Genomic DNA, 27,363 nt, shown 5'->3' on the forward strand with positions numbered 1-27,363 from the left:
TTGTTGTTGTTGAGAACACTCAGTGCAAACTGCCTATTTTAGGGTTACCTGGGTGCAATCACCTAGGACTTGTGTCCCGTGCTCGTGTGGACGTGGTCCATAAGACTGACCTTACAGAAGAGACCTTCAGGACCAATTATGAGGACATATTTAGAGGCGTGGGGTGTGTGCCAAATATCTGTCGGTTAAAAGTAAACAACTCGGTGACTCCAGTAGCCAGTCCTCCAAAAAGAGTAGATAAAATTAAGAGAGAGACTGCAGGAAAAATTGAGAGCACTAGAAGAAATTGAGAGTGTTAGGAATAATAGCAAAAGTTGATCAGCCTACAGGATGGGTGAGCTACTTAACAGTAGTGGAAAAGGGGGACAAAACACTAAGATTATGCTTAGATCAGACAGCATTAAACAAAGCGATTTGCAGAGAATTTCACATGATTCCAACCCTGGAAGAGATGAGTAGTAAATTACAAAATAAATCTGTATTCACGGTGCTAGACTTGAAAGATAGGTTTTATCAGTTACCACTTGATGAAGAGTCGAGTCATTATTGCACATTCAGCACTCCATTTGGCTGTTACCGGTTTTTAAGACTTCCCTTTGGTTTGTCATGTGCTCCAGAAATTTTTCAAAGAGTGAATGAGACAAACTTTGGAGATATTCCTGGGGTGGTGGTTTATTTTTATGACCTGCTAATTTCGGCAGAGAATGAACAAAAACATGATGAAATAGTGAAGGTGGTTGCAGAGAGAGCCAGAAAATTGAATGTTAAGTTCAATGAAAAGAAAGTTCAGTTCAAAAAAAAAGAGGTCAAGTACTTTGGACATGTATTCTCGAAGCAGGGTGTCCAAGCAGACCCTGAACAAGTTTAAGCAGTACAAGCGATCAAAACACCAACAAATAAGGAGGAACTACAAAAAATCCTTGGATTTGTGAGTTACTTAAGAAAGTTCTTGCCGAATCTGGCTACCCGCACTGCACCGCTTCGAGAATTACTGAAGAAAAACAGTTAGTGGCAGTGGTTTCCGGTTCACTCACAAGTGTTGTCGGAAGTCAAAGATTTGGTGTCCAAAGCTCCAGTGCTAGGAATCTTTGATCCCACCAAGAAAATATCTCTTCAGTGTGATGCATCAAAGGATGGGTTGGGATGTTGCTTGGTGTGTGATGGACAACCTGTTAGTTTTGCATCTCGTAGCCTATCGCCAACAGAGCAAAACTATGCTCAGGTGGAAAAAGAAATGCTCACCATAGTTTATGCTGCGAAGAAATTTCACCATTATCTGTATGGCAGAGATGTTACTGTGCAAACAGACCATAAGCCATTAGTGCCTTTTTTCCAAAAGAGGGTAACTGATGTGTTTTCTGTGAGATTGCAGCGAATGAAGATACGGTTGCTACGGTATTCGCTGAAGGTGGAATATCTCCCAGGAAAATTAATGTACTTGGCAGATTTGTTGTCAAGATCATACTTGCCGGAGTGTGACCCTACAGATCAGGAATTTTCAACTGAAATGGTGCATTTGGTGAGTGTGGGTGACACACTGCAAGTGTCGCCGGCCAGACAAGAAGAGTTCAGAAGTGCCACAGTTGATAATGCAGTACTTAGTGAAGTGATGATGTACTGCAAAGAAGGGTGGCCAGAGCACAAAAAGAATGTGAGTACACATGCTCAAATGTTTTTCAATCAAAGACATGATCTGCATGTAGACAAGGGTTTGTTGTTTCTTGGTGACCGTGTGGTTGTGCCTTCCAAATTATGTGAAGCTATGTTGTCATTACTGCATGAAGGACACATGGGCATTGAAAGAACCAAATCACGAGCACGGCAGGTACTTTACTGGCCGAAGATGGCAAATGACATTGAACGACTGGTGAATAGTTGTTTTTTGTGTCAGAAATTACGCAGCCAGTGTCCTCGAGAACCCCTCATCCCTCATGAGATTCCTGATTTGCCGTTTGCGAAAGTCGGGGTGGATATTTGGGACTATGGTGGTAAGAGTTGTCTGGTGGCTGTTGATTATTATTCTAAGTGGATTGAAGTCCTTCTGCTCTCAAGTAAACGAGCAAGTGATGTGATCTTTCAGATGAAAACTTTGTTTGCGACACATGGGGTGCCAAAAGTAGTCATATCGGATAATATGCCATTCAATTCGTACTTATACAAACAGTTTTCACAATCCTGGGATTTTGAAATCGTCACAGCCAGCCCTCGTTATCCCAGGTCAAATGGTCAGGCAGAAAGAGCTGTTCAAGTGGCCAAGAACATGCTTAAAAAGTGTTCGGAGCAAAGAGCGGAATTACCAGTCATACTTCTGGAGCACGGAAACACACCAGAATCCGGTCTTCAATTAACACCAGCCCAGCTATTGATGAGCCACCGAACTCGAACGAAATTGCCTATGAAGCAGAAGTTACTGGCCCAACAGGTCAATAAAAATGTGGCCAGAGCACTCACTGCTAAACAGGACAAAAGCAAACACTATCAGGATCAACAGGCAAAAGAAAAGCCTCAGTTCTCCCCGAGGGATAGAGTATTGTTACACAAGGATGGGCAATGGCAACCAGCAGAGGTGTTGCAGCCAGCATCGACTCTTCGTTCATATTGGGTAAGAGATGAAAATGGTAGAGTGATTAGAAGGAATTTCAGTCATTTGCGAACGTCGCATCTGAACCCAGATGCTCATGCGAGGAAGTCTAGCCTGAACCAGACTTTAAGGGATTTCCAGAAGAAGCTTGTGGACAGTCGACCAGTGAGAACTCTGAGAAACAAAAAGAAACACACGGTCAACTCAAAAATGTCACTACCTCTTCCACACAAGATTCTTCAGATGACAGTGGGAAATCAAATACACTCCACAACCTAATGCAGCTACAGCCTGCGAAATACACAAGGTCAGGCAGAGAAATTAAAGTGCCATGTAAGTATAGGGAAGACTAAACAAATAAATGTAGACAAAGTGTTGTGGTGGGGACTGGAATGCCTGAAAATGTGTTAAGTGTAAAAGAGGAAGATGTTGACTAAACAAATAGGAAGTGTAGACAAAGTGTTGTGGTGGGGACTTGAATGCCTAAAAATGTGTTAAGTGTAAAAGAGGAAGATGTTGACTAAACAAATAGGAAGTGTAGACAAAGTGTTGTGGTGGGGACTTGAATGCCTAAAAATTTGTTAAGTGTAAAAGAGGAAGATGTTGTGAGTTCAGAGTAGTTCATAGGTTGGTATGAAATGAGAAACAAAAATAAATCCAGTATGAAAACACAGCAGTTACTGCTTTTAACGTACGAATAATCAAATTTCTGTACCTTGGAGGCATGAGAAAATATGTCACAAAAACAGTAGGTAATTTTTTTATGAGAGCATTTTAAAATATTTTAATGATAGCCTAACTTATTAACTCAGTTATTTCGTATCAAAATATATAAATTTTTGACATATCGCAGATCTTAGTGTTGGTCAAACGGTCGCCAAGTTAATGGTTAAATAAATGCATTTTGATCAAAAGTGGGCATAGTGTCTTTTACCTCCAAGGTACAGATCTGCTTTCACAAAAGGATTTTTGGTTATCATCAATATCTTACTTTAAAAAAATCAAATAAGTTAATTATGAGTATATGTATATAAAATATTATTATTTTGCAGCTTAACGTGAAATTTAGGTGTACCTATTATACCTATGTGAATTTTTAAAAGTTTTGTCAACTCTTTACTAGGCTTATTTGAATGCAGTGATCTTCGCTCGGATTTCGGAAGTGAATGCGGGGTGGAAGTGTTGGTCTCCGCGGTGCAGCGCCACGGAAGCGCCGGGACGCCGCGCGCCGCGACGCCGACAGACGCCTCCCCTCACCCCTCACCCCTCACCACTTACCCGGGCGCTCTGGCCCCGCCCCCCACCCACTGGCCCCTCCCCCGAGCCACGCCCGCGCGCTCACGGTTGGCTGGCAACCGGGACGTAAACGTGTGAAAAGTTTTTTTTTGTTTGAAATGAGAGAGGGAGGGAGAACTGGAAAAAAAAAGAACGTGATTCGTTGCCGAAACAGGGGCAAACAAACGAGGCGGTGACGCCTCCTGATAGGTCACAGAGCGAGATCTGTCGAACAACAGAATGCACTCGCTGCCTTCTGTCAAACGAATATATCAGCCTCACATTAGATTGCTTGGTTATGTTGGGACAGAAAAGTGCGTTCAAACACAGCGGTAGGTAGCCTACAAGTATTTATTTTAAACTTATTTCTAAAACAAGCATTTTGTTTTGGTTTTAAAAAAAATTTGTTTTGAATGTATTTTTTTTTAACTAACAGCATCTGACTAAATTTTAATATCTAAGATTTTTAAAAATATAGATATGTATATACTTTTTTTAGATATCTACAATATCCAATCAACTAGAAATACCTTATTCTTTGTCAGTGCAGGTGTAACTTGCTTTTATTTCATCATGGAATCACCAGCTATATGTTAATGGGTCTTTTTGCCCCTGGCAGTATTGTGACTAAATAATAACATATGAAAGAATTGCAAACATTAATTAAATTAATTTACAAACCATAGGTATTTTATAATTTTTATTTATAAAATATCACATTATACGTCAATAAACCTTACTTAATTTCTTTTGCTAATTTTTGCATTCATACATTTCATATATTTGACTGATTATTTTTACTACCTACAATTTGCAACGTAAGCATAGGTTTCCTTAGTCTTTATCTTTGACAAATGTATCCTCGAGCCACTCTAAATATTTATTTTGTGTTATAATATGCATGTATACAGCAATAGCACATAAGTTATATGAGTTTGTCTACAGTTTAATTAAATTAGATAATAAGTTTTACTTATGAATTTCATAAATCATGTCATAAAGTTTTTTATCTATGTTTGCCTTTATTATTATACTATAGGTTTTTTGATACATATAATCCATATTTTTTAAAAATTACTAGCTGCAATATCCGACATTGCCCGGGCCATCTTTTGACAAAGTTCAAAACTGAACTATTATTAGCGCCGTTAGTTCGCTAGCCGCCGCGAGATCCACTAAGCGGGCGGGTCTCACCAAGGAGCAACGTGAAAGATTTCATCAAGATATTAAAATTATTGAGTACTACTATCAAGGAAGATGGGATACGCACATGGCGGCAGATTTTTTTTATAAAAAGGGATTGTTCCAAGATATATTCAAGAAATTCACGAAAAAGAAGCTTCCGAAGTGTTGAGTGACGAGTTGTTTCCATCGATGACTTGGTACTATAATTATATATAATAATATTATTATGTACTAATAATGATTGCATAATGTAATATTTGTATAATATAATAACATTCGTGTATTTTAATAGTAAGAATTTCCGGTTTAATTATAAGATTTGATTCATGGTATTAACCTAAAATAACGTAAAACGTGAATTTCACTGAAACTTTATTGATATCTTTGAAATTTGACCTCCTAGGCAAAAAAACTTTTTGCCATATTTGAATTCAGGGCACCAAATTAATTTGAAATCAGCTCCAAATACCCCGGCACAAAAACTACCGTTGACCTGTGTTATTAGTGGGGTGCTTCAGAGGGTCGAATTTGTAGGATTCGCAAGTGGGGCAAGTGTGGCCCACGAAAAATTACAAGGGGGAGGGGAGGGGGCGAGAATTCTGCACGTGGGGTTAACCGATACGTCATATCTAGACTCGGTGCCCGTTTTCTGTAAACTACCATATTTTGTCCTACATGCAGGCAATAAAAAGAAAACTTTTAAAATATACAGAATGTTTTCCATAAGACATAGTTTTGACATCAGACACGTTTCACAGTCACGCTTTTGCAACTGCAGGCAGAAACCCCCCCCCCCCCCCCCCCGAATCGACGCCCAGAGGGTGCTTGATATCATTTGTCTTAAAATTTTCTATCGCTAATTTTAGGCTAAAGTCATAATAAAAATTAAAGAAGAGTGGCCCCCACGTTTTTAGTTATACAGAGTTGTGGTGCATTATTTGACAGTTGGACAAAAACTTAAATTTAAATTTTATTTTTAATTTTAAGTTCATTCAACGATAAAGGCGGATTTATTTAGTTTGTTTAACGATAAGTTCATTATATTTTTTTTTGTTTCAAAATTTAAAAAAAATTGGATATAAGTCATATAAACAAATTAAAAATACTAAATATGAGTGATTAAATTATTTATTCGTTACAATGAACTTAAATTTAGTCATTAATGTTCACGTAATCTACTCATTTCAGCTAATGCGTCAAACATTATATGGAACTTTTCTTGTTATCTAAGAGCAATCAAGTTCTTCTACTTGGAGACCATCCAGTGACTGCACAAAGGCCTGTCCGGTAACAAAGATAAGCGATCTCAATTAAACAAATGCATAATCTACAGTGAAGTCTTGTATTTTATGCACGGTAGATGCCCAACTCAGTATTAATTGCAAAAGTCGTCTTTTGGCAGTACCATAGCTGTATTTTGCTGGAAACTGAAGGGCTATTGGTTTAATTATATGTACACCATTATATGTACATCATATGTAGAGACCCGGAAAATTCGCGGATTCATTTAGTTGCAAGCTAGAATGCAAACCTTCATACTCTCGCACTGTGTTCATGATTGGCACGCAGTTGTTTGGACACGCCCCTCTACGACCGTGAGCCAATGATGCCCAGCTAGGAGAGAAGTAAGCGAATCAGGTAGTGCCAAATAACAAGGATAAAAATGTTCTCGCTAAGAAATCAACCAATGAGAAAGTAACATGGGTCGAGTACACCTATAACTTTGAATTCTATCCTGAGGCCAGAAGAATCCGTGAAATTTCCGGGTCCCTAATCATATGTGCCGAAATCAACACGGACTGATTTAATATCCATATCATAAACTTGATCACGCCGGAAAAGTGGCCATATAATTTTAGAACCCCCGGCACAATTTCCACCGCATAACCCGGCCTTTCGGATCGGAAATCCTCCATATCGAAAAAGCATTCAGTTAAAAAGTTTTCGAAATATTGGGTCATTAACCAACCCCCCCCCCCCTTTTACTTTCCTCGGCCCAGGGTCCCAGTCGACCACGGGACAAATTCCCACCATGCCTCGACCTCATGGATACACAAAAATACTGTTTATTATCCATAGCACGAAAGGTCAGGCACATTGTAAGGATCTCCAAGCATAAAGGTGTCTTCGTGAAAGTTTTCACTGCTAATTGGAGTCCAGAACTTTTCCGTATAACCCATGTTCGCGAATTGGAGACTAGGACCTACTATCTCGAAGGTATGGACCATATGCCTATTCGTGGTGGCTTCTATGCCGAAGAGATTCAGCCTGCAATTTATCCCGACCACTATTTTGGTAAAAAACATTTCCAAACAAAGAAATGGACGACCAGACATCAAACGGTGGGATTTCCCACCTCACCTTAATCCGTGGTTAGGAGATGCCGAAATCGGGAACGCTTATGACTTTAGTAATTTACTTGTTAGTACTGATAGTAGAGTATAATTGATGTGGCAAATATTATTGGGAAAAAAGTGTTTTATTTATAGTTCCAGAAACCTAGACCAAACCCAGACAAAAATGTGAAATTGAGTCGGTAATTAATTAAATAAGTATTTTTAAGCTAAAATTACATTTTTATAGTGTCAAGGATCAAACCTAGAACAGTTATCGACCCAGTCGAACCCTATATTAAAATTTAATGTTTTAATGATTTTATAATTTTTTTCCGAATTTTTGGTTGTTAATTTCCGATTTTCTAAATGGTGGTCAGAAAAGGCGACGAAGTGGCTGATGCTACAACAGCTGATGGTCTGGTGCTTGACACTACTGCACTATAACAAGTCAAAACTTAACAATATGGTGGCAGTACATTCTAGCAGACGAAAACAAGATGGCGCATCCAAGATGGTTGCCATGATTTCGTAATGACAGAAGTAAAATAATAAAAATTACAGGTGGTGAAAATCATTCTAATTAAGGATGGATATGTTTAATGTTTAATGTTTTTACAAATGCATCCACCCGAAACCAAACCTAAATCCTCCAAAGTCCATGACTTCAGTGTTTTTTTTTCATTTTTTAAAAATGTTTTGTATATTTTTTTGACTACTCTATTATTTTTTTTTTGTTTTTCTGTAAAAATGAAATCGAGGTCAACACGAAGTCGACACAAAGTGTCGTATTTCATATGACAAAAAGAGCCACCCCAGTGGCATGAATATAATTTTCTAATAATTTTTTTGGGGAGAATCTATACGTTCTTTGGGGACATTTCCGCCATATATTTTTTAAAGGAAAAATTTGAGAATTTTTTTTCGAAATGGAATTTTTTTCCCGAAATAGGGAAACTATTAATTATTTTGAGAACATTTTGAAGATATTTTAGAGGTCGTGACGGTCGCAAAATAGAGATGGCGGTCCGTCACTAACCTCACCCTGAAACCTGCGCTCGGACAAACTACGATATACCTAATACTAGTGTAACATGCGAAGCACGGTAAGAAATAACATTAAAAAAAAAACACCATTAGAATCCGCCATGGTTTTCAGAATTTTATTGTCTTTTAAGTATGGACAAAAAAAAATATCGCGGAGTCATTTTGTGATATGCTAAAATTCAAATAATAATATCTTTGTCCTGTTTCTGCTGTTGGTTCCATTTAATCTGGAGGAGTGTTGGTTAATGAGAGACCTTCAATCAAAGAAGTATATAATCACTACTATCCATTTGAGACGCCTTACAAGTCAATGAAGAGGTGAAATTTGCCTAAGCTTGTACAGGACTGTGAAATATATCCTGGAGGTGTTGGAACCCGTGAATTCACACTATCAAAATTTTGTCTCAAATCATATTTCATAATACAATTGGAGGGGCACTATTAAACGAAAAAATGGCTTCCAGTTTTCTCCAAAAATAAAGTTGAACAGATAACCTGAATTATGTTTTAGACGATGTACAGGTATCACTATCAAAGTTTACTTCCTTCTAAAGTATTTATTAATTTTTTTCCAGTTTTAATTTATTTTGAAATCAAATAATGTATCACATTACCTAATAGTATTTTTAAAAATATTTGCCTTTTGTACATTTTTAAAATAAGTATATATATATATTTATATAGAGTTTGTATTAAATCGCAATACTTGTTTTTGAAAGTAACGGACTTTTAATTATAATTTTTCCTATGGCGTTATTTTTCGTACAACATGCACATTACCTAACATTATTTTAGGTATTTAATTTTTATAACCCCTTTAATTGGCCATGTGTTCTTCGCCATTTCAAAAGTTTCAGTGTGACGGAAACGGACTCCATTTACGTTTTCACTAGCCGCGATATTGGTTGCCTGATCGCATCCAACACATCCAAAACATAATATTACGTGGAAAATCACGTCATCCAACTGGTCAAACAAACTTGGCTGCGGTAGTGACGTTTTCGGTGACGTCATAACCCTCCATATTTATTCGACAAAATACTTGGGAAGTGTTGGAAGCTAACATTTGACAGTGTAACAGGACCCTAGGGTTCAAATATAAAATGACATTTAAGTTAAGAAACACTCTTATTATTCACACCTATAGACAATAATTGATAACTACATTATAATATAGGAACCTGAAAAATTCGCGGGTTCAGTGACCTCTAGCATGAACTCCATAGTTCTACGTACACTCATTCAAATGTCACCCACTCATTGGCTGCTGTCTTGTGAGACGTCATAACATAGCAGTACTGTGATTTGATGCTGCTTTAGTTGAGTTTTTCTCATTGACCCAGAGTCATCCAGGTGAGTTGTGAGCCAATAGCAGAGGCAGCATTGAGGTATAACTATTTGAATTCTAGCCTATCGCGAAATGAATCCGCGAATTTTTCCGGTCTCTAATTATGAAACTGTTGACTGCGCACCTCGAGAGCGACTGCACGTATGCAGTGTGTCTCCTGGCCGTGGCACACCCGCTGGGCAGGTGTTAGTGCTGATGTAGTGCTGTCTCTCCTAGGGCAGCAGCAGCAGTTCCACGTATGCAGTGTGTCTCCTGGCCGTCGCACAACCTCTGGGCAGGTGTCAGTGCTGATGTAGTGCTGTCTCTCCTAGGGCAGCAGCAGCAGTTCCACGTATGCAGTGTGTCTCCTGGCCGTGGCACACCCTCTGGGCAGGTGTCAGTGCTGATGTAGTGCTGTCTCTCCTAGGGCAGCAGCAGCAGTTCCACGTATGCAGTGTGTCTCCTGGCCGTGGCACACCCGCTGGGCAGGTGTCAGTGCTGATGTAGTGCTGTCTCTCCTAGGGCAGCAGCAGCAGTTCCACGTATGCAGTGTGTCTCCTGGCCGTGGCACACCCGCTGGGCAGGTGTCAGTGCTGATGTAGTGCTGTCTCTCCTAGGGCAGCAGCAGCAGTTCCACGTATGCAGTGTGTCTCCTGGCCGTGGCACACCCGCTGGGCAGGTGTCAGTGCTGATGTAGTGCTGTCTCTCCTAGGGCAGCAGCAGCAGTTCCACGTATGCAGTGTGTCTCCTGGCCGTGGCACACCCTCTGGGCAGGTGTCAGTGCTGATGTAGTGCTGTCTCTCCTAGGGCAGCAGCAGCAGTTCTACGTATGCAGTGTGTCTCCTGGCCGTGGCACACCCGCTGGGCAGGTGTCAGTGCTGATGTAGTGCTGTCTCTCCTAGGGCAGCAGCAGCAGTTCCACGTATGCAGTGTGTCTCCTGGCCGTGGCACACCCGCTGGGCAGGTGTCAGTGCTGATGTAGTGCTGTCTCTCCTAGGGCAGCAGCAGCAGTTCCACGTATGCAGTGTGTCTCCTGGCCGTGGCACACCCGCTGGGCAGGTGTCAGTGCTGATGTAGTGCTGTCTCTCCTAGGGCAGCAGCAGCAGTTCCACGTATGCAGTGTGTCTCCTGGCCGTGGCACACCCGCTGGGCAGGTGTTAGTGCTGATGTAGTGCTGTCTCTCCTAGGGCAGCAGCAGCAGTTCCACGTATGCAGTGTGTCTCCTGGCCGTGGCACACCCGCTGGGCAGGTGTCAGTGCTGATGTAGTGCTGTCTCTCCTAGGGCAGCAGCAGCAGTTCCACGTATGCAGTGTGTCTCCTGGCCGTGGCACACCCGCTGGGCAGGTGTCAGTGCTGATGTAGTGCTGTCTCTCCTAGGGCAGCAGCAGCAGTTCCACGTATGCAGTGTGTCTCCTGGCCGTGGCACACCCTCTGGGCAGGTGTCAGTGCTGATGTAGTGCTGTCTCTCCTAGGGCAGCAGCAGCAGTTCCACGTGTGCAGTGTGTCTCCTGGCCGTGGCACACCCTCTGGGCAGGTGTCAGTGCTGATGTAGTGCTGTCTCTCCTAGGGCAGCAGCAGCAGTTCCACGTATGCAGTGTGTCTCCTGGCCGTGGCACACCCGCTGGGCAGGTGTCAGTGCTGATGTAGTGCTGTCTCTCCTAGGGCAGCAGCAGCAGTTCCACGTATGCAGTGTGTCTCCTGGCCGTGGCACACCCGCTGGGCAGGTGTCAGTGCTGATGTAGTGCTGTCTCTCCTAGGGCAGCAGCAGCAGTTCCACGTATGCAGTGTGTCTCCTGGCCGTGGCACACCCGCTGGGCAGGTGTCAGTGCTGATGTAGTGCTGTCTCTCCTAGGGCAGCAGCAGCAGTTCCACGTATGCAGTGTGTCTCCTGGCCGTGGCACACCCTCTGGGCAGGTGTCAGTGCTGATGTAGTGCTGTCTCTCCTAGGGCAGCAGCAGCAGTTCCACGTATGCAGTGTGTCTCCTGGCCGTGGCACACCCGCTGGGCAGGTGTCAGTGCTGATGTAGTGCTGTCTCTCCTAGGGCAGCAGCAGCAGCTCCACGTATGCAGTGTGTCTCCTGGCCGTGGCACACCCGCTGGGCAGGTGTCAGTGCTGATGTAGTGCTGTCTCTCCTAGGGCAGCAGCATCAGTTCCACGTATGCAGTGTGTCTCCTGGCCGTGGCACACCCGCTGGGCAGGTGTCAGTGCTGATGTAGTGCTGTCTCTCCTAGGGCAGCAGCAGCAGTTCCACGTATGCAGTGTGTCTCCTGGCCGTGGCACACCCGCTGGGCAGGTGTCAGTGCTGATGTAGTGCTGTCTCTCCTAGGGCAGCAGCAGCAGTTCCACGCCTTCGCCTTCGGCCAGCGGCCCTTCCTGTCGGGCCACTTCGGCAACCCCCTGGACCCCCTGCAGCGCGCCGCGGACCCGCTGGGCGGCTCGCTCAGCTTCCGCATGCCCGCCATGTCCAACTGCCAGAGTGAGTACTCTTGCGCGAGACCCGTCCCTGTAGTCTTTGTGGTTCCCTTGGTACGGTCAGGTATTTATAAATCACACTGGTCCATAAATGGCGGCCGTCAGTACCTAGTCTTTGTATGGCCGGGTGTCGATACGACACACTGGTCCATAAATGGCGGCCGTCAATACCTAGTCTTTGTAGTTCCCTAAGTACGGCCAGGCGTCGATACGTCACACTTGTTCAAAAATGGCGGCCGTCAGTACCTAGTCTTTGTAGTTCCCTAAGTACGGTCGGGTATTGATAAAACACACTGGTCCATAAATGGCGGCCGTCAATACCTAGTCTTTGTAGTTCCCTAAGTACGGCCAGGCGTCGATACGTCACACTTGTTCAAAAATGGCGGCCGTCAGTACCTAGTCTTTGTAGTTCCCTAAGTACGGTCGGGTATTGATAAAACACACTGGTCCAAAAATGGTGGCCGTCAATACCTAGTCTTTGTAGTTCTCTAAGTATGGCCAGGTATCGATACGTCACACTTGTTCAAAAATGGCGGCCGTCAATACCTAGTCTTTGTAGTTCCCTAAGTACGGCCGGGTGTCGATACGTCACCCTTGTTCAAAAATGGCGGCCGTCAGTACCTAGTCTTTGTAGTTCCCTAAGTATGGCCAGATGTCGATACGTCACACTTGTTCAAAAATGGAGGCCGGCAATATCTACATAGTCTCTGTAGTTCCCTAAGTACGGCCGGGTATTGATAAAACACAATGGTCCAAAAATGGCGGCTGTCAATACCTAGCGTTTGTTCTCTTAATACGGCCGAGTGTCGATACGACACACTGGTCAGTAAGATCTCGTGGCGCACTTGGTATTTTGCTTTGGATTTTTTGCCAGGGCATTTGGCTTGTTTGTGTATTAAAGTGGGGCAGGTAATTTTCGCTACGACAGATCGATGTATGCCCTTTTCATAATTGATTTTCGCACTCCTACGTGATCGTATCCAAAACAACTAAAAAAAGTTTAATTATGCTAGGCGAGTTCCGAAAGTAAGCCTGTTAAAAGTATTATAGTGAAATCGTCGTTAAAAGTTTAAATTTTTTTTTGAAAATTCTATCTTTGTTTCTCCCTGGTAGGACGCTAATAGGCCAACTAGATGATCCTAATTTAAATAAAAGTTTAATTTCATCAAGTCAGTAATATTCAAAATAATGTTAAAACGCAAAAATGTATTAAATATCGCACAATGTGTTTACAGTTATTTTAACCATTAAGCTGCACGAGCGAACAGCAAACTTTGAATATATTCGGGAACTGATCGGAAGTGATTTAATAGTGAGCATTATTTCTTCTTACACAGGCATGTTTAAATTTTTTGAAATAATAACCTCAGATTTATTTGCTTATAAATTATTAAACTTCCTAATCATCCACGGCCTCGCTCAAGCAAATTAAGGAAGTTACTTATATTGTACAATTGTAGGAAAATATGTGATTAGTTATAAATGTTTTGACTGAAGCAAAATAAACAAAACATTTCCGGCATTTATACAAATTATGTCGTAAAAACCCCATTAAGGTTTGAAATTAAGACAGTGGTAATGCGCAAGCATATTAAATTTTTTAATATATATTAGGTATGCAAGTAGAATTTCAGAAAGTAGTAGAAAGTTATTAAATTTTGTATAATTATAAGGCATTCCCAGTAATTTAATTCCTATATTAAGAGCTTTGGTGGTGTGTTTTGTTATTATAAAACATTATTTAAGTTACTACCGTTTCTCCGCCTTTGGGGTAGTTTCAAAAACAGTTATAAAAATACCTGCTATGCAATTAATTATGTTCATTATTCGTTTTAAGCTACGTAAGTCCTCCTTGACTTATGTCAGAAATAAATATATATATTTTTGTATTTTGCTTGCAATATTTTCACCCTCTTTTGCAGGCGCCGGTTTCAGTTAAAGTTCGAAAAACTGCAGAAACACACATTATAAAACTCATTTTATAATGTATTCGTGTTCCCGCTTGATTTGCTTCATAAATGTGATTTTTTTAAATAATAAAACATATCGTAACTATTTTTCATCCACTTAGTTGTAAAAATTTAAAATATTCTAAGAAATATACAATACGTTTTGTTTATTTTTAGCTTTGTATATCTCACTCTCTTATATTCGGAGTATGAATTTTAAACTTCAAAGCTTAGCCTATCCCTCTTACACAAAATTATTTAAAACTTTTGTAGTTTTAGTATAACTTTTATAAAGTTCTGCTTAAAAAGATTAGGAGATTTAAAAACTTATCTCCACAACGGCTGAATGTAAAAAAAAAATGGGGAAAATAGTAAGTACCGTTCTATGCATTATTTTCATGCTTACTTTCTTACCTCCAGCTTTTGTAGATTCCAAGATATAAATTTATCTTTACCCCTGTTTGGGAGCGCTATGTTTAAATTTCAAAACTAATTTCTCAGAGGGCGCAAACTTTAATTCCAGCTCAGGCTTTATGAGGACGACACAGAACGACCGTAAATTTCAAAAATTATTTGACCGACATTGCCACTGTCCACCTTCTTAGTTCCGAAGCTTGTAGGTAGGTGATGTCACCGACGCGAAGCAATCATTTTCCTATGTTCACCCAAACTAACTCTTAAACGACAATGAAGAAATTTTTTAGTTAATTCCCATCTATATTATTTTATTTTATTTTTTCTCTGTTGGCTATCATGAAACGAACGCATCTTCAACATGTATTCGTGTTTCGGGACCATCAGCCCAAAATGAATTACATATAAATTCATTGGCAACACCGAAATAATATCAATGAATTTTATTGTTCTAATCGTGTCGTACCATTTTTCTACTACCGTAGCAAGTTCCATACATAAAATATATATTTGACATATAAGTGAAATAGATTTTGTTTGTTACAGTTATGTAACAAAAATATTTTTGGTTAACCGTTATTAATAAATCAACGTCTCTTTCCTGAGAAATAATTATTCTTGAAACATTATTTTAATACAAATAAATTATTTTAGAATCACGAGCCATTATAATATAAATATATTTTTATTTAAAAACCGCATTCACATGCAAGAAGTCGTAAAATTTTAAATGAACTTAAAATATTTGAAAATATTCCAGAAAATTGGAACACCAGGGTGATAATATAATTTTAAAATGCTTTTATTTTTTAAAAATTTAAGTGAAATTTCATCCCCCCCTCCTCTCTTCAACCGATAAGTAAGTATAGATGTACGTATAAAAATCATTATTTACAGCACTTTTTCTGGCGGCTGTGTGTGTTTTTGCTGAAGTGACGCTGTGAGAAGCTTTGACCAGAAAGAACGGAAAACAGTTCATTAGTCGGAGATAATCCTTGTCGCTGGTTGCCTGTGTAAAAGGGACGCGTGTTTACAAAGGAAAAACCGTGACCGTCAGCGGTTAACCGTTTTGGAGAATTCTTTTCAAATAGAAGAATCAATCTTGTCGATATGCGGAAATCTTTCCAGCGGAATACTTTGATCTGTCAATCAAACTCTACTTCAGAGGGTCTGTGTAAAAAGACTTGGGATAATGATCTATGGTAATTGCGACTCCAAAAGCCTCTTTTTTAAGCAGAAGAATCTTCTGTTTGAAATAGAAAGCTAAATAATTAATTCAGGTTTCCTGAGAATAAATTCAAAATAAACATTTGCCTAAGAGTATTTTCCATTAACAATTAATTAAATATTTTAAATTACTATTCTATTTCTAATAATATTATATTTAAAATAAAAAAGATTTGGCTAATTTCACAACTCAAAACTATTAATAGGGATTTTTAAAAATTAGAATTGTTTAGGTATAAGTATAAATACAAGCATAATTTTTACTTAATTTAAAATGAACGGAAAGCATTCTCATTGATTTGCAACGTTGTTTTAAGGTCCATTTCATAAACAGATTATTATGTAGCTTTCAAAAGAAGACTAACTATTGTAGCCGTTGGCATTTATATATATATATATATATATATATATATATATATATATATATATTTGTTAATGTATCACATTTTTGTGGACACGATAACTTCCAAATTTGTTTTACAAGTCACTTCTAACCGATACATAAAGTGTGGTAATTTAAAATATCTTTTGAGTTTGTTAATGGTAATAATAGCGCCAAAAGGGTAGAAATGAGGTAGACTTTTTGAAAAACACAAAAAAATTCTATAGCTCACATAAAGTGGAAAATATCATATTCGTATAAAAGTATTAAATCTTTTAGGAGTAAAAACAACGATTAGTTTAAATGAAGTTTTGATACGACCAACCATAACTACGATGTGTGGAAAACACAAAGTTTTAAGGACAAAAAAAATCGCGACTCCCTTAGTTGGCACGCCACCGAATTATTTATTTTCTAATCTTATATTTTTAACAGAAACTTTTTTCTGGAACAATTTTTGATAAGACGAACCATTGCTGCAAAGGGTTAAAAAAAACAGGGGTAGAATTTAACAATAAATCATAATAGCCGCACCTTATACTGCTTATTTTTTTCTTATTTCGTCCTTATTTACTATAAAAACGTTAAAATATTATCTACAACTACCGTCCAAAATAGTTTTTTATTTGATCAACCATTACTGCGAGGGGTGGAAAATAAAATGTGTTGAAGGACAATAAGTTAATAACTGCCTTATACTGTATTTACAATATTAAATCCATTCCAACTATTTGTATACCTTCGTGTGCAACGATAACATTTTAATGTCAAAAAGCTCTAATATCCGTAACAGCTTGCTTTGAAAGTAATTAAAAATAATTTAAAACCTTCTTCAAGATCATCCCCTACATAAAACACAAATAGTTTACTGCACAGCTTTTATGCAGCAAATGCATAGCTGACTTCAAAGGTTCCGGAAAAGTAACCATTTCGGAATTAACTGCAAAAGGCCAACTGACAGACGTCGCGTCGTACAAAAAATTTTCCGTGTAACTCAGTACACGCGATAGCATATCGAAAGGGGTAAAACGATGGAAAGTGAGACAGAATTAATGAAAGAAACTCAATTATCTAAATAAAAACGAATTAACAAATTTTTTACTCAATTACAAAGAACTGCTCAGGATATCAATAATTATTGATCAATCACAAATGATTAACTAACAAAAAATATAACTGAATGTTAAAATGCTCACGCCACAAAGGAAAACTGTGCGGGTTACCGTTTATTTGTACAATCCTGCCATTACACGCCAAATCTCTGAACGAAATATGTAATGCAGGGACTTTCTCAAAAGTGCTATCTACGCTGCTGGTTGAACTAGGAGGAACGCGAGCGCGCCATTAGTAAACATAAAATTACGGCAATCACAGCTGACCGCACATGATACCTTTATTTACATTCTGAAACAAATGCATGCACATACTCTCTGTCTTATCCTTTCGTTCATCTATCTCTCTCAGATATATGTTTTTTTTGTGGTCCGGGGACCACAGGAGGAGAACGAAAACGAGCCCAGCGAATATGTAGCAAAGTGATATTTTAATAACTTTGTAAAAGTAGCTATTCTCTGTTCTTTCAGCTTCAGAAATGTTTCACAACAATGTTTCACGAAATTATTTCATTAAAATTCGGCCTTGAAATCTTACTCCCATCGCGCCAAAAGAAGATTCACTTCAAAAATCGCTTGGCTGAAGCCTTGCTTGTCGCCGGGTTGTGAAGCGGAACTCGTAGCAGAGAATTAGGACCGCGGCGACTTGCATATCGATGGCTCGAAGCTCTCGTAGGCTTCGCTGGATGAGAGCACAGCTTGTGCTTTTCCGATGCGAAGTGCCAGCAGCTGAGTCCACTCCTCAGCTACTCAGCTCCTCAGCTCTGGCCTCACTCGACGGGAAGCCTACAGTACACAAAGTATTCTCAACACGGTTGTTGAAAAAAAGCGCGTGAGACTTGAGTCATTAAAAACGAGGAAAAAATATATAAAAAAATTGGTTGTCTGTAAAGTTGGTTTACGGACGATAGTTTAACGTGACGTCATAACAAAACATTGATGAAATGTTTGCATACTTTTATGAATAAAATTGAATCATTTTAATTTTAATGATAAAAGAACAAATCCTTGAAATTATACTAGTAATCAGATTTTTAAAATGCAAGAATAATGAACATTTATTGCCGAAATTGTTGTTGTAATAAGCAATGAAAACCACACTAACTTTTCACTTCACTTTATAAACAGTCGACGAAACAGTTCACGTGTAGATGTAAGTTGTGTGCTGCCGCTGTCTTTCTTCTCCTCGGACGCATAGGCCAATCGAGTGAAAGAGAGATAGATGCGGCGAAAGCGTACACTGGCGTAACGGGACACACCGTAACGTAACAATGTGCGTAACGGGACACTTTTTCGTGCGTGCAGCCGGCGTTCATCGATTTGTTAGACGTTGTCACGTCAAAAAACTTCGCGACAGGTTTTGATTTTAAGGACCCTGTCATTCCTACGTACGTGAAACGGTTAACTACATGTCAGTGTAAAGTTTTACGAGGCGAGAATTCGGGAGTGCGCGAACGGATTTGTAGATCGCGGGTTCCCCTTCGCTGGAGTCGCCAGCTGACAACAGCAATGCTCGACCGAGGCGCTGCCACGCGGAGACAACCACAAGCACAGCCCAAATCCGCAGAGGACAGGATTCTTTAAAATCCCTCCTTACATATTTTTTTAAAATCATATGATTTTTGAAAATATGTTTTTTGTGTGTGAAGTCATAAACCTGAAACCAAATATTATTATATTTTGGCCCTATTACTGCTTTTATAATAATACTTAATACATCCATGTTAACAATGTACGTGAATTTTAAATAGCAAGTTTTAACGTAAAAACAATAACTGCAAACATTTTAAGTGGCTAATTTGGCCACACTGTAGGACAACGTTATATTAAATGAAGTAAGTTTTTAAAGATTCAAAATTTTACATACTTCGAAGTTGTTTAACATTGGCCATTTTAGTAGCACTTCGAATTTTATTCCAATGTACTAACTAGCGCATAACCAGATTTTATTTGGTAGTGTTTTTTTTTGTCATGAGAGATTGAGGTTTACGTGCATAGGTTAACCAACCTACCATTATTACGGTTAGTTCTGCAGTAATTTTATAAAATAAAATATTGTTATTTCAATTTTTAAGTGTAAAACATAATTTTTATTTTTTAATATTTGCTTACTATGTATAATACTAGCGGTGCTTCATTTTCTGCAAGTATATACTTGCTGAATACTCAGAGATATAGATTATATGTTAGTCAAGTTTTCTAGAATTTAGAATAGCCATGCTTACAATAAATAGTAATATTGGTTCAAAATAAAAAAGTATGATTTTACACTAAAGAAATATTAGTATTGGACAATGAAACAAATAAGGATTTAGAAAGATTGATTTGTTGAAGACATAATACTATCGCTAAAACAAGCTTTTGTTTACAAGTGTTCAGGCGAAGTGGGAATGCCAATGCGCTAACAAACACATGAAATCCACATGCAGGTAGGTATACAGTAAGGTAGTGCACGAAACCATCTTCACACAGGAAGCTACACCGTGCCTGTGTTACGAAGGACAGTCAGACAGGACCGGATGGCCGTTGTGTGTAAGGGGGGGGGGGGGGGGCGGCGGGAGAGATTTTAATTATTACTTTAACCCCATCAGTACGCTCTTCCATAGGGGTAGTGAGGATGGGAAGGAGTGGGTACCCAAGATTACCACTACGGGGGGGTTGGGGGGGATGGGTTGCTACCTGCGCTGCCGATATCGGCATTTCCCTACGTGAGTGCCGTCGAGGGGAATAAAGGAAGCGAGAATGCGGAAGCAAAAATATAAAAAAAGGGGGGGGGGGGTTGTCTGTAAAGTCAGTTAACGGACGATAATTTCACGTGATAACGTCATAAGAAAACATTGCTAAAAAATTGCATACCTTTTAATTTTCAAATATTATTTACGGTTTTTGCTAATTTAATTTAAATAATTTGATTAAATATAATCACGAACAATTAGTTAAAAAGCCCGCCTCAACCTGTTTGATATTACAGAAGATTTTCTCGCACGGTGGTTGGCCGGTTCTTGCACGCTCGTCTCAAGCGGAACGTGAAAATTTTTCGTGCGTGCAGCCGGCGTTCATCGATTTATAAGACGTTATCACGTCAAAATGGTGAAAAGGGGGGAGACTGTTGCAGAGTGAAGTGGCCGACAGTCGTGTGTGACAGCTCGGCAGGATAGACGGTCAACCACTACACATGCGCCTCACACACATACACAACTAGACACATAGGCCTACACACAAACACACTCACAAACCCACGGACATGAACCTGGGCTAGTGACAACCAAGCATTACACTGAAAACTACTAACCTCAATGATTCAAAAACAAGTTATTTAAAATAGCTTATATATTTTAAAACCTTGTTAAGCAATGTCTTATTATGCGTGTATCAAATCGAATTTCTTAACTATCATGTGCGATGATTTTTTTTTTGTGTTTTAATGCATATTTTGGAAGCTATAATGCAATTTGTTACGTATGGCGTATGTCAAGTGCTAATCTTTGCAAGCCAATAGCTTAAAAAATAATCAGATGTTGTAAATTTTTAAGATTAAATAAAATGAGCAACCTCTAGGTTAGCCTCCAGAGCTATAACGGTACAGGTTTGTCAGTCGCAAGTGATATTAGGTGCAGGTTCGTGTAAGATGAATGGCTAAGTGTACTGGGGAGATATGGCGAACAGCCGTTTAACTTAACCTCACCCACCTTCTTTGCATGTAATACGAACCCACTGGTGCTTATGACTGAGTTACGTTTCCTGACGATCAGCGTTTCATTTCACAAAGCACAATAATAACCTAATTATTTACACTAATTTCTTAAATATAATTTTTTTTCGAGTGGGAAAACAAGTTCTAAAAGAATAGCCCAATTAATAGACTAAAGATTTATTCATTACATAATATTCCCATTTTAAAGATATAACAATTAAACTCTCCATACACATTATTTTTCGCACTTTCATAAGGTCCACAATTTTCTGTCTCTCCTTCTGGAACACGGTTCGACAGTGTCGATCTCTACTGCTCGTCTCTTAACACTCACCTCTGTCCCAACACACTGCCTCGCACTACTCACTCGTCCGGCACACACAACACAGTCCCGGATGTTCGGTCCCCCATGCACTTATCTCCGCACACGAGGCCCGTCGCTGGTCGTTCACCTTCGCTCACTAAGTGGTCACTCGCCCACCCTCTTCACTTAACTGCCTCAGAGACTGGCGTCACATTTTTTTATACCCCTCATCAACCCCTTCTGGAATGGTCTCGCAACCCTTCGAAGTGTCGCGTCTTCAGGGTCGACTTGACACCCGAAGCTCCCAGAACAATGGCGTCCTAGGTACGCCACTGAACGCAGGTGGGACTCTGGGAACGTGAAGAACCCTCTAGAGCCGCAGAGAGTTTAATGAGAAAGCGCTGACGATGGTGGAAGCGGGGGGAGAGGGTAAAGAGATGCCGTTGCTAATTGGATAAGCGTGTAGCGCTAATGGACCACTCCCCACCCGCGGGCTAACGGGCCAGCTGGCTAACTAGTCAGGCTACTGGCCTGCCTCGTGGCTTTGCCTCTAGTATACTCGTAACCATATAAACCAATCAAATTGCGAAATACAACTAATTCAACATTGCATGTACACAAACCAAAAAAATATATTTTTTTAATCAAAGAAAACGAACTTATAAAATTATTATGAAGGTTTTTGGCTCGCGTGTGGTGTTTTCTGACTTAAAAAATACATCATATCTTTCAACTCTCATGCCACACATTAAATAAAAAGCTTTCTGGAGACCGCTCTTGAGTTGTGTCCAGTCTTAAAAAAAGGAGCGCTTTAATGGAAATCCAGAGACTCACAAATTGTATCTTGTCCAGAGAAAACGGCTGTTCTGAACACTTATTTGAGAGCAGTGGTAAATTGTGAGAAAAGAGGAGCATAAAATTAGTTGTTTATTGTGCTCGTTTATCTGATACACTGCCCCTTACACTTAGAAGCAGAAACGTTCTTTTATGAATTTTTGCTGAAAATACTTTGACACGAGGTTTAACCAGCTTTAATGTTACATATGCGTTTCTCTCGACTTACGATACAAAACTGAAAATAACGTTAATATAAAATCCATGGCCTTTCCTTGTGACATATCTATCCCCTTAGTGACCGATTTTCCCTCCGCTTTCAACTGTTGCCAACTGCGGCCATGCCACGTTATAGGAGCACAGAAAATATGCTGTTGCTGGCTCAAATTATTTAAAGTACAATTCTTAAATAATGTTTCATGACTACAGATAAATCAATTTTCAATGTTTTTCATATCTGTCATACGCGTATGAGTAAAACAAACTAGTGAACTGTGTTTCAAAGAAATTTCTTCCACGAATCTTCTAACAACATGATCCACTACCATTTAGTTCATCACGAAATATGATGAACTATAAAAAAGACAGTTTAAGGGCTTCGCCCACCTGGGCACACTTTCGGTGTTCAGATATTCACAAGAAACCAAGCGATTTAAAAACTGCACAAGATATCCGAATGATGTCTATTTACGAAAACCATATAAGAATAGGTACGTTGTTTTTTGGATGGGTAGTTAATTATGTTTCCGTATTTCGTTTCTAAACTGTAATTTTAGGAGATTGAAAAAGGACTAAAAAGCGTGTTTTCAGAGTTATTGTTGGACATGAAACATCTTGTACAGATACTTGAAAGCGCACAAGAACCACGCCATACACCTTAATTTTCATTACTCTGCAAAAGGATCTTATGGTTACCGCTCCAATCTCATAGTCGCCATATGCACGACGAGAAGACTGCGCGCCTGTTCAGAGGAGTCACCGAACTAGAAGCACTAGAGACCGTCCCACTCATCATCATGTTTTAGATAAAGGCAAAAACACTGTGTTGTAATACTTTTAGTTAGTATTTAATTGGATCACCGGTAATTTTACAAGCTCTAAAGAAAAAGAAGACTATAAAAAATAATTAAATTTCAAGATCGAAACAAATGCAATCTGGGCAGAAGGCGAAATGTGGCAGCAGTCAATAAACATAGGAAACGGTTTAGTTTGACAAACGAGTCTGTGAAATCTAGCCCCTGCTGCTAGATAATAACGCTAATTCATCAGGCCTTTGATTATACGATGCGCATACAACTAAAAATGCTAAGATGTTAAATTAATGAACCAATTTGGGATTAACTTCTCGTGGAAATCAAGGTCAATATATATGACTATAGGGTGTTGGTGGAAAACGTGGTCAAGGTGTTGGGGGACGTGTGTGCTCCTAGGGTACTCACCAACTCACGGAAACTCCACCATGTTTTTCCATTGCGAAAATATCCTCTTAAAAACCCTGGATAACATTTGTAGGAGGTATGTTATGTAACCACTCAACCACTGAGAAACGATTTAAAACAGGCTATTGAAAATAGTGGAGACGAAAGGCAAACCAAATAAGGCACCAAACTAAAAAAAATGACTCTAATATTTGGTTTTCAACCTCCACCATGAAACTGATAAAGTTATGAAAACAAAATGTTATTTTTTGATACATTCTTTTTGATAGTTAAAAGTTCTTACATAATGCGTGGACGATTAGTGAGGTACCTACGTGTTACAAATGTATACTAAAGATAAACTTACTCGAGATGAAGTTTGAATCCACGACCTTGGAGCTAGAGGTCTGTAGAACACAAGAACAACTAGGCTGGAATGTAAGAAATTTTGAGTTTTTATAATTATGTTTAAAAGCCCGGAAGTACTTGAAGGTATCCTGTAAATACTAAACGAAGGCGATGCTGCCCATGAAATATTTTTAAAAAAAGGCCTTGGAATCATTTAAAATGAAATAACACTTTATCTAGTATATTATGGCAACTGGCCTATATTTATAACTACACACATTAAAGCATATGTAAAACATTAAATAATTGATAGTTTAAAAAATTTTAACTTTAATTTTTTTACCATTTAATTAGTTGGCTAGCTGTATTTAGCTTAAATTAAAATATAGATAAAAGGTTACCAACTTAATGTCATTTTAAGCTTTATGAAATTGACTTATTTTACATAACCACTAAACATTATATCCTACATAATCTTAAGGAGTTAGAGGCAGCTTATAAACCGTGTCGTTGTAGCCTAGACATTCTGAATTATCTCATTTAAATATTTCATTTCCATTTTGTCTAGATGTAGGCTACACTGAAAATAAGGAGGCCTGTTTCTGACTGAGCTGTAGGCCGCTTCCGCCATTCATGTCGCGTTGACGTCACGAACGCGTCGGTCGTGGTTGGTTAGAAAATAAAATTGGCGTTCGTCGCGTCGCGCCCTCCGTGATGTTTGTTGATTCCAGCAGAAGAGCGCGCGACGTCTGAGCTCGCCGGCTGCAAAAACGTAGCTGCGGTCAGAGAACACACGTGTAGGTAGATATCGGAGTCCCATTCTTCAGTAAATGTCTCGTGGAATTTCTCTGAAGCGTGTTGGCACAGTGGTGAGACACGGGACCAGGATTTCACCTCGCGAAGTCACGTGAAACATATACGTATTCTCAAACTGTATTTTTTTAAAGTATCTACACATCAAACTTTTATTTTGACGTGACATCTAATAAATCTATGAACGCCGGCTGCACGCACGAAAAAGGATGACTCATAGTCCCGTTACGCACATTGCCCCGTTACGGTCATTGTACGCTTGCCCGCATCTATCTCTCTTCCACTCGATTTGAACAACCACCGATTTGACTTTTTCGAGGCACATTAAACTTGAAACACTCCCATTCGTTTCCTACTTTTCCTATCATCGTCCTATCCTTAACATAATAACACAGATTGGAAGAAGTTAAATAGCAAACATGTATTAAAGTTATAGTTAAAATTACCTGTTCGTTAAAGTAATAAACATATTTGAATTAATAGGTGCAAATAAATGAAAATATATCATTTAAATTGTAGAATTAATTTCACTCCTTCTTTGTATCCATACAAAATAGTGATAATTCAATAAAAATGATTCAATTTTATTCGTAAAAGTATGCAATCATTTCATCAATGTTTTGTTATGACGTTGTCACGTTAAACTATCGTCCGTAAACCGACTTTTCAGACAACAATTTTTTTTTTTTTTTTTTGGAAATTGAACCCTCACAGAAGTAAGCTGGTGCACGTGTATTACTATTTTATTTATGCTACGTTTGCTTTTTTTAACTATACCGCCCATTAAAATTATATTATTTATTAATATCAATTTAAATTACGTACACAGCTACCATATCCATGACACACGATCCACAAGCAACAATATGATGGCAATACCCGTACATTCATCCAAATGTTTGTCAGGATCATTTGCAGCCACGCGTAGCAGCAGGTCTGGAACGAACTGGACCACGCGACAAGGCAATCTAATAAACTAGTAACCTCCGATAACTTGCTGAAGAAACATCTCATGAATACCTATTAAGTATTATCACTTTACGGATTACCTACTGTAAGCATTTGAGCGTGTGTATGTGAGTGAATTACATTAATAAAATACTGTATTCTATTATCCTACATTGTCAACAAATGACTTTTATTATTTTTTTTTTCATTTTAGCAGATGTGTATGCCGATTAAGAATTACATTTAAATTGGTTTTATGTTTATCTTTCATCTTTTGTATACCAAACTAACATTCAAGTTTGTTTTTTAATTTTTATTTTGCTATAATTCATTATTTTATTTTTATCATGCGATGTTAATGTAGAGAAATGTAAATGTTTAATGTGGTTAAGTGTAAGAAAAGGCATGTCGCCTTAACTTCGCCACCAATAGTCTATTTTTAAATAAAAAGTATATAGAAAGAGAAATAAATGTTACAAAAATTACAAAATAATTCGAAATTACAAAAAAAATTACAATTATATTAAAAATAAACAACATATTTATTTCATATAACAAATTTTATGGATTCATAAATATATTACATTAAAAATCATAACGCATGTTGGCCTACATATGCTACAAAAGGAAATAAAACCCTACTTAAATAGCCCTTCATTCGGTTTCCTGTTTTTAAATGGTTTCCCAAAATCACTCTTCAGTCCGGCCGTCACCACGCGTTTAGCGATGCGTTCGACGACCGTTAGTAGAGCGTTCGAACTGGCTCAGCCTGGAACGTGGAAGTGACTCTTTGTGTGTGGCTCCTCTACCGTCGATATAAAAGACTACAGCAGAGGCAGAAACTATTTTTTCTTATTTTCTAAATTATGTTCAGAGTCACAAAAACACTTCCACCATTTCCTCCAAATTTCGTTTCTTCAATACCCTATTCCTGTAATCGGGACTCTCCATGTCCCAAATGGCTCATCTCTTTTGTATTCTATCAATAAATATATCCGTATGGAAATGATCGTTCTTCATTTCGGCCAGCGTGAGTCTACTGTACCCGAAAGCGCGCGATAGAATGCTCAGCACAGTGGTGGCGAATGCGTCTCGAAGCTCACAGCTGACGCCCGCACAACGCGCGTTCTGACCAACTTCTGACTACGCGCGTTCGGCGCGCGTTTGGACAGAAGAGCGCGTTGGCGTCACCAACGCGCGCCCCCCAACGCCTCAAGCTCATCGCCCACTACAGCGCGCCGTGCCGCCCTGCGGAAGGTTCCAAAGGTTCCGCTCGTGGGGGTCGCACACTACAGACGCCGTTTTATGATTCCGAACGCTCAGTTCCTTCAGTGTCGACCTAGTGTACAGGTGTATCGCGTGGGTGGTTTTGTTTTAAACAAACAAAGAATAATCCCATTATTATAGACACATTAAATATATTCAATAAAGTAATAAATTCTCAAACTTTACCTGAACTAATCTTTTTACTCTAGATAAGTACGGCCACGTGCGCAGATCTCATAAACAGACTCAACAAAGATACCGATCACGACCGAGTGGCACCGAAGGCGCCCGAAGGTGGTGTCAGCCCAAATTTTCCTCCGTCTGCCACCGCACACTGTAGCAGAAATATTCCGCTCCGAATTCACCCGAGAGCTCCGGCGCCGGAACAGTTCCGCGGCGGACAGGGCCGTAGTGGGCGCATCCTGGTTTAAAT

General features: G+C 39.3%; 1 protein-coding gene across 1 annotated transcript in view; it reads left to right on the forward strand.

Moving 5' to 3' along the window:
- The first annotated feature begins 9,872 nt into the window (after positions 1–9,872).
- LOC134542706 (protein bunched, class 2/F/G isoform-like) overlaps positions 9,873–27,363 on the forward strand; it is a 50,703-nt gene continuing 33,212 nt past the window's right edge. The window contains exons 1-4 of the mRNA XM_063387172.1: positions 9,873–9,954; positions 10,903–10,955; positions 11,886–11,949; positions 12,043–12,225. Coding sequence (XP_063243242.1) covers positions 9,873–9,954; positions 10,903–10,955; positions 11,886–11,949; positions 12,043–12,225 — 382 coding nt within the window. The remainder of the gene's footprint in view (positions 9,955–10,902; positions 10,956–11,885; positions 11,950–12,042; positions 12,226–27,363) is intronic.

The sequence above is a fragment of the Bacillus rossius genome, assembly GCF_032445375.1.
Source record: "Bacillus rossius redtenbacheri isolate Brsri chromosome 9 unlocalized genomic scaffold, Brsri_v3 Brsri_v3_scf9_1, whole genome shotgun sequence".
Lineage (NCBI taxonomy): Eukaryota > Metazoa > Arthropoda > Insecta > Phasmatodea > Bacillidae > Bacillus > Bacillus rossius.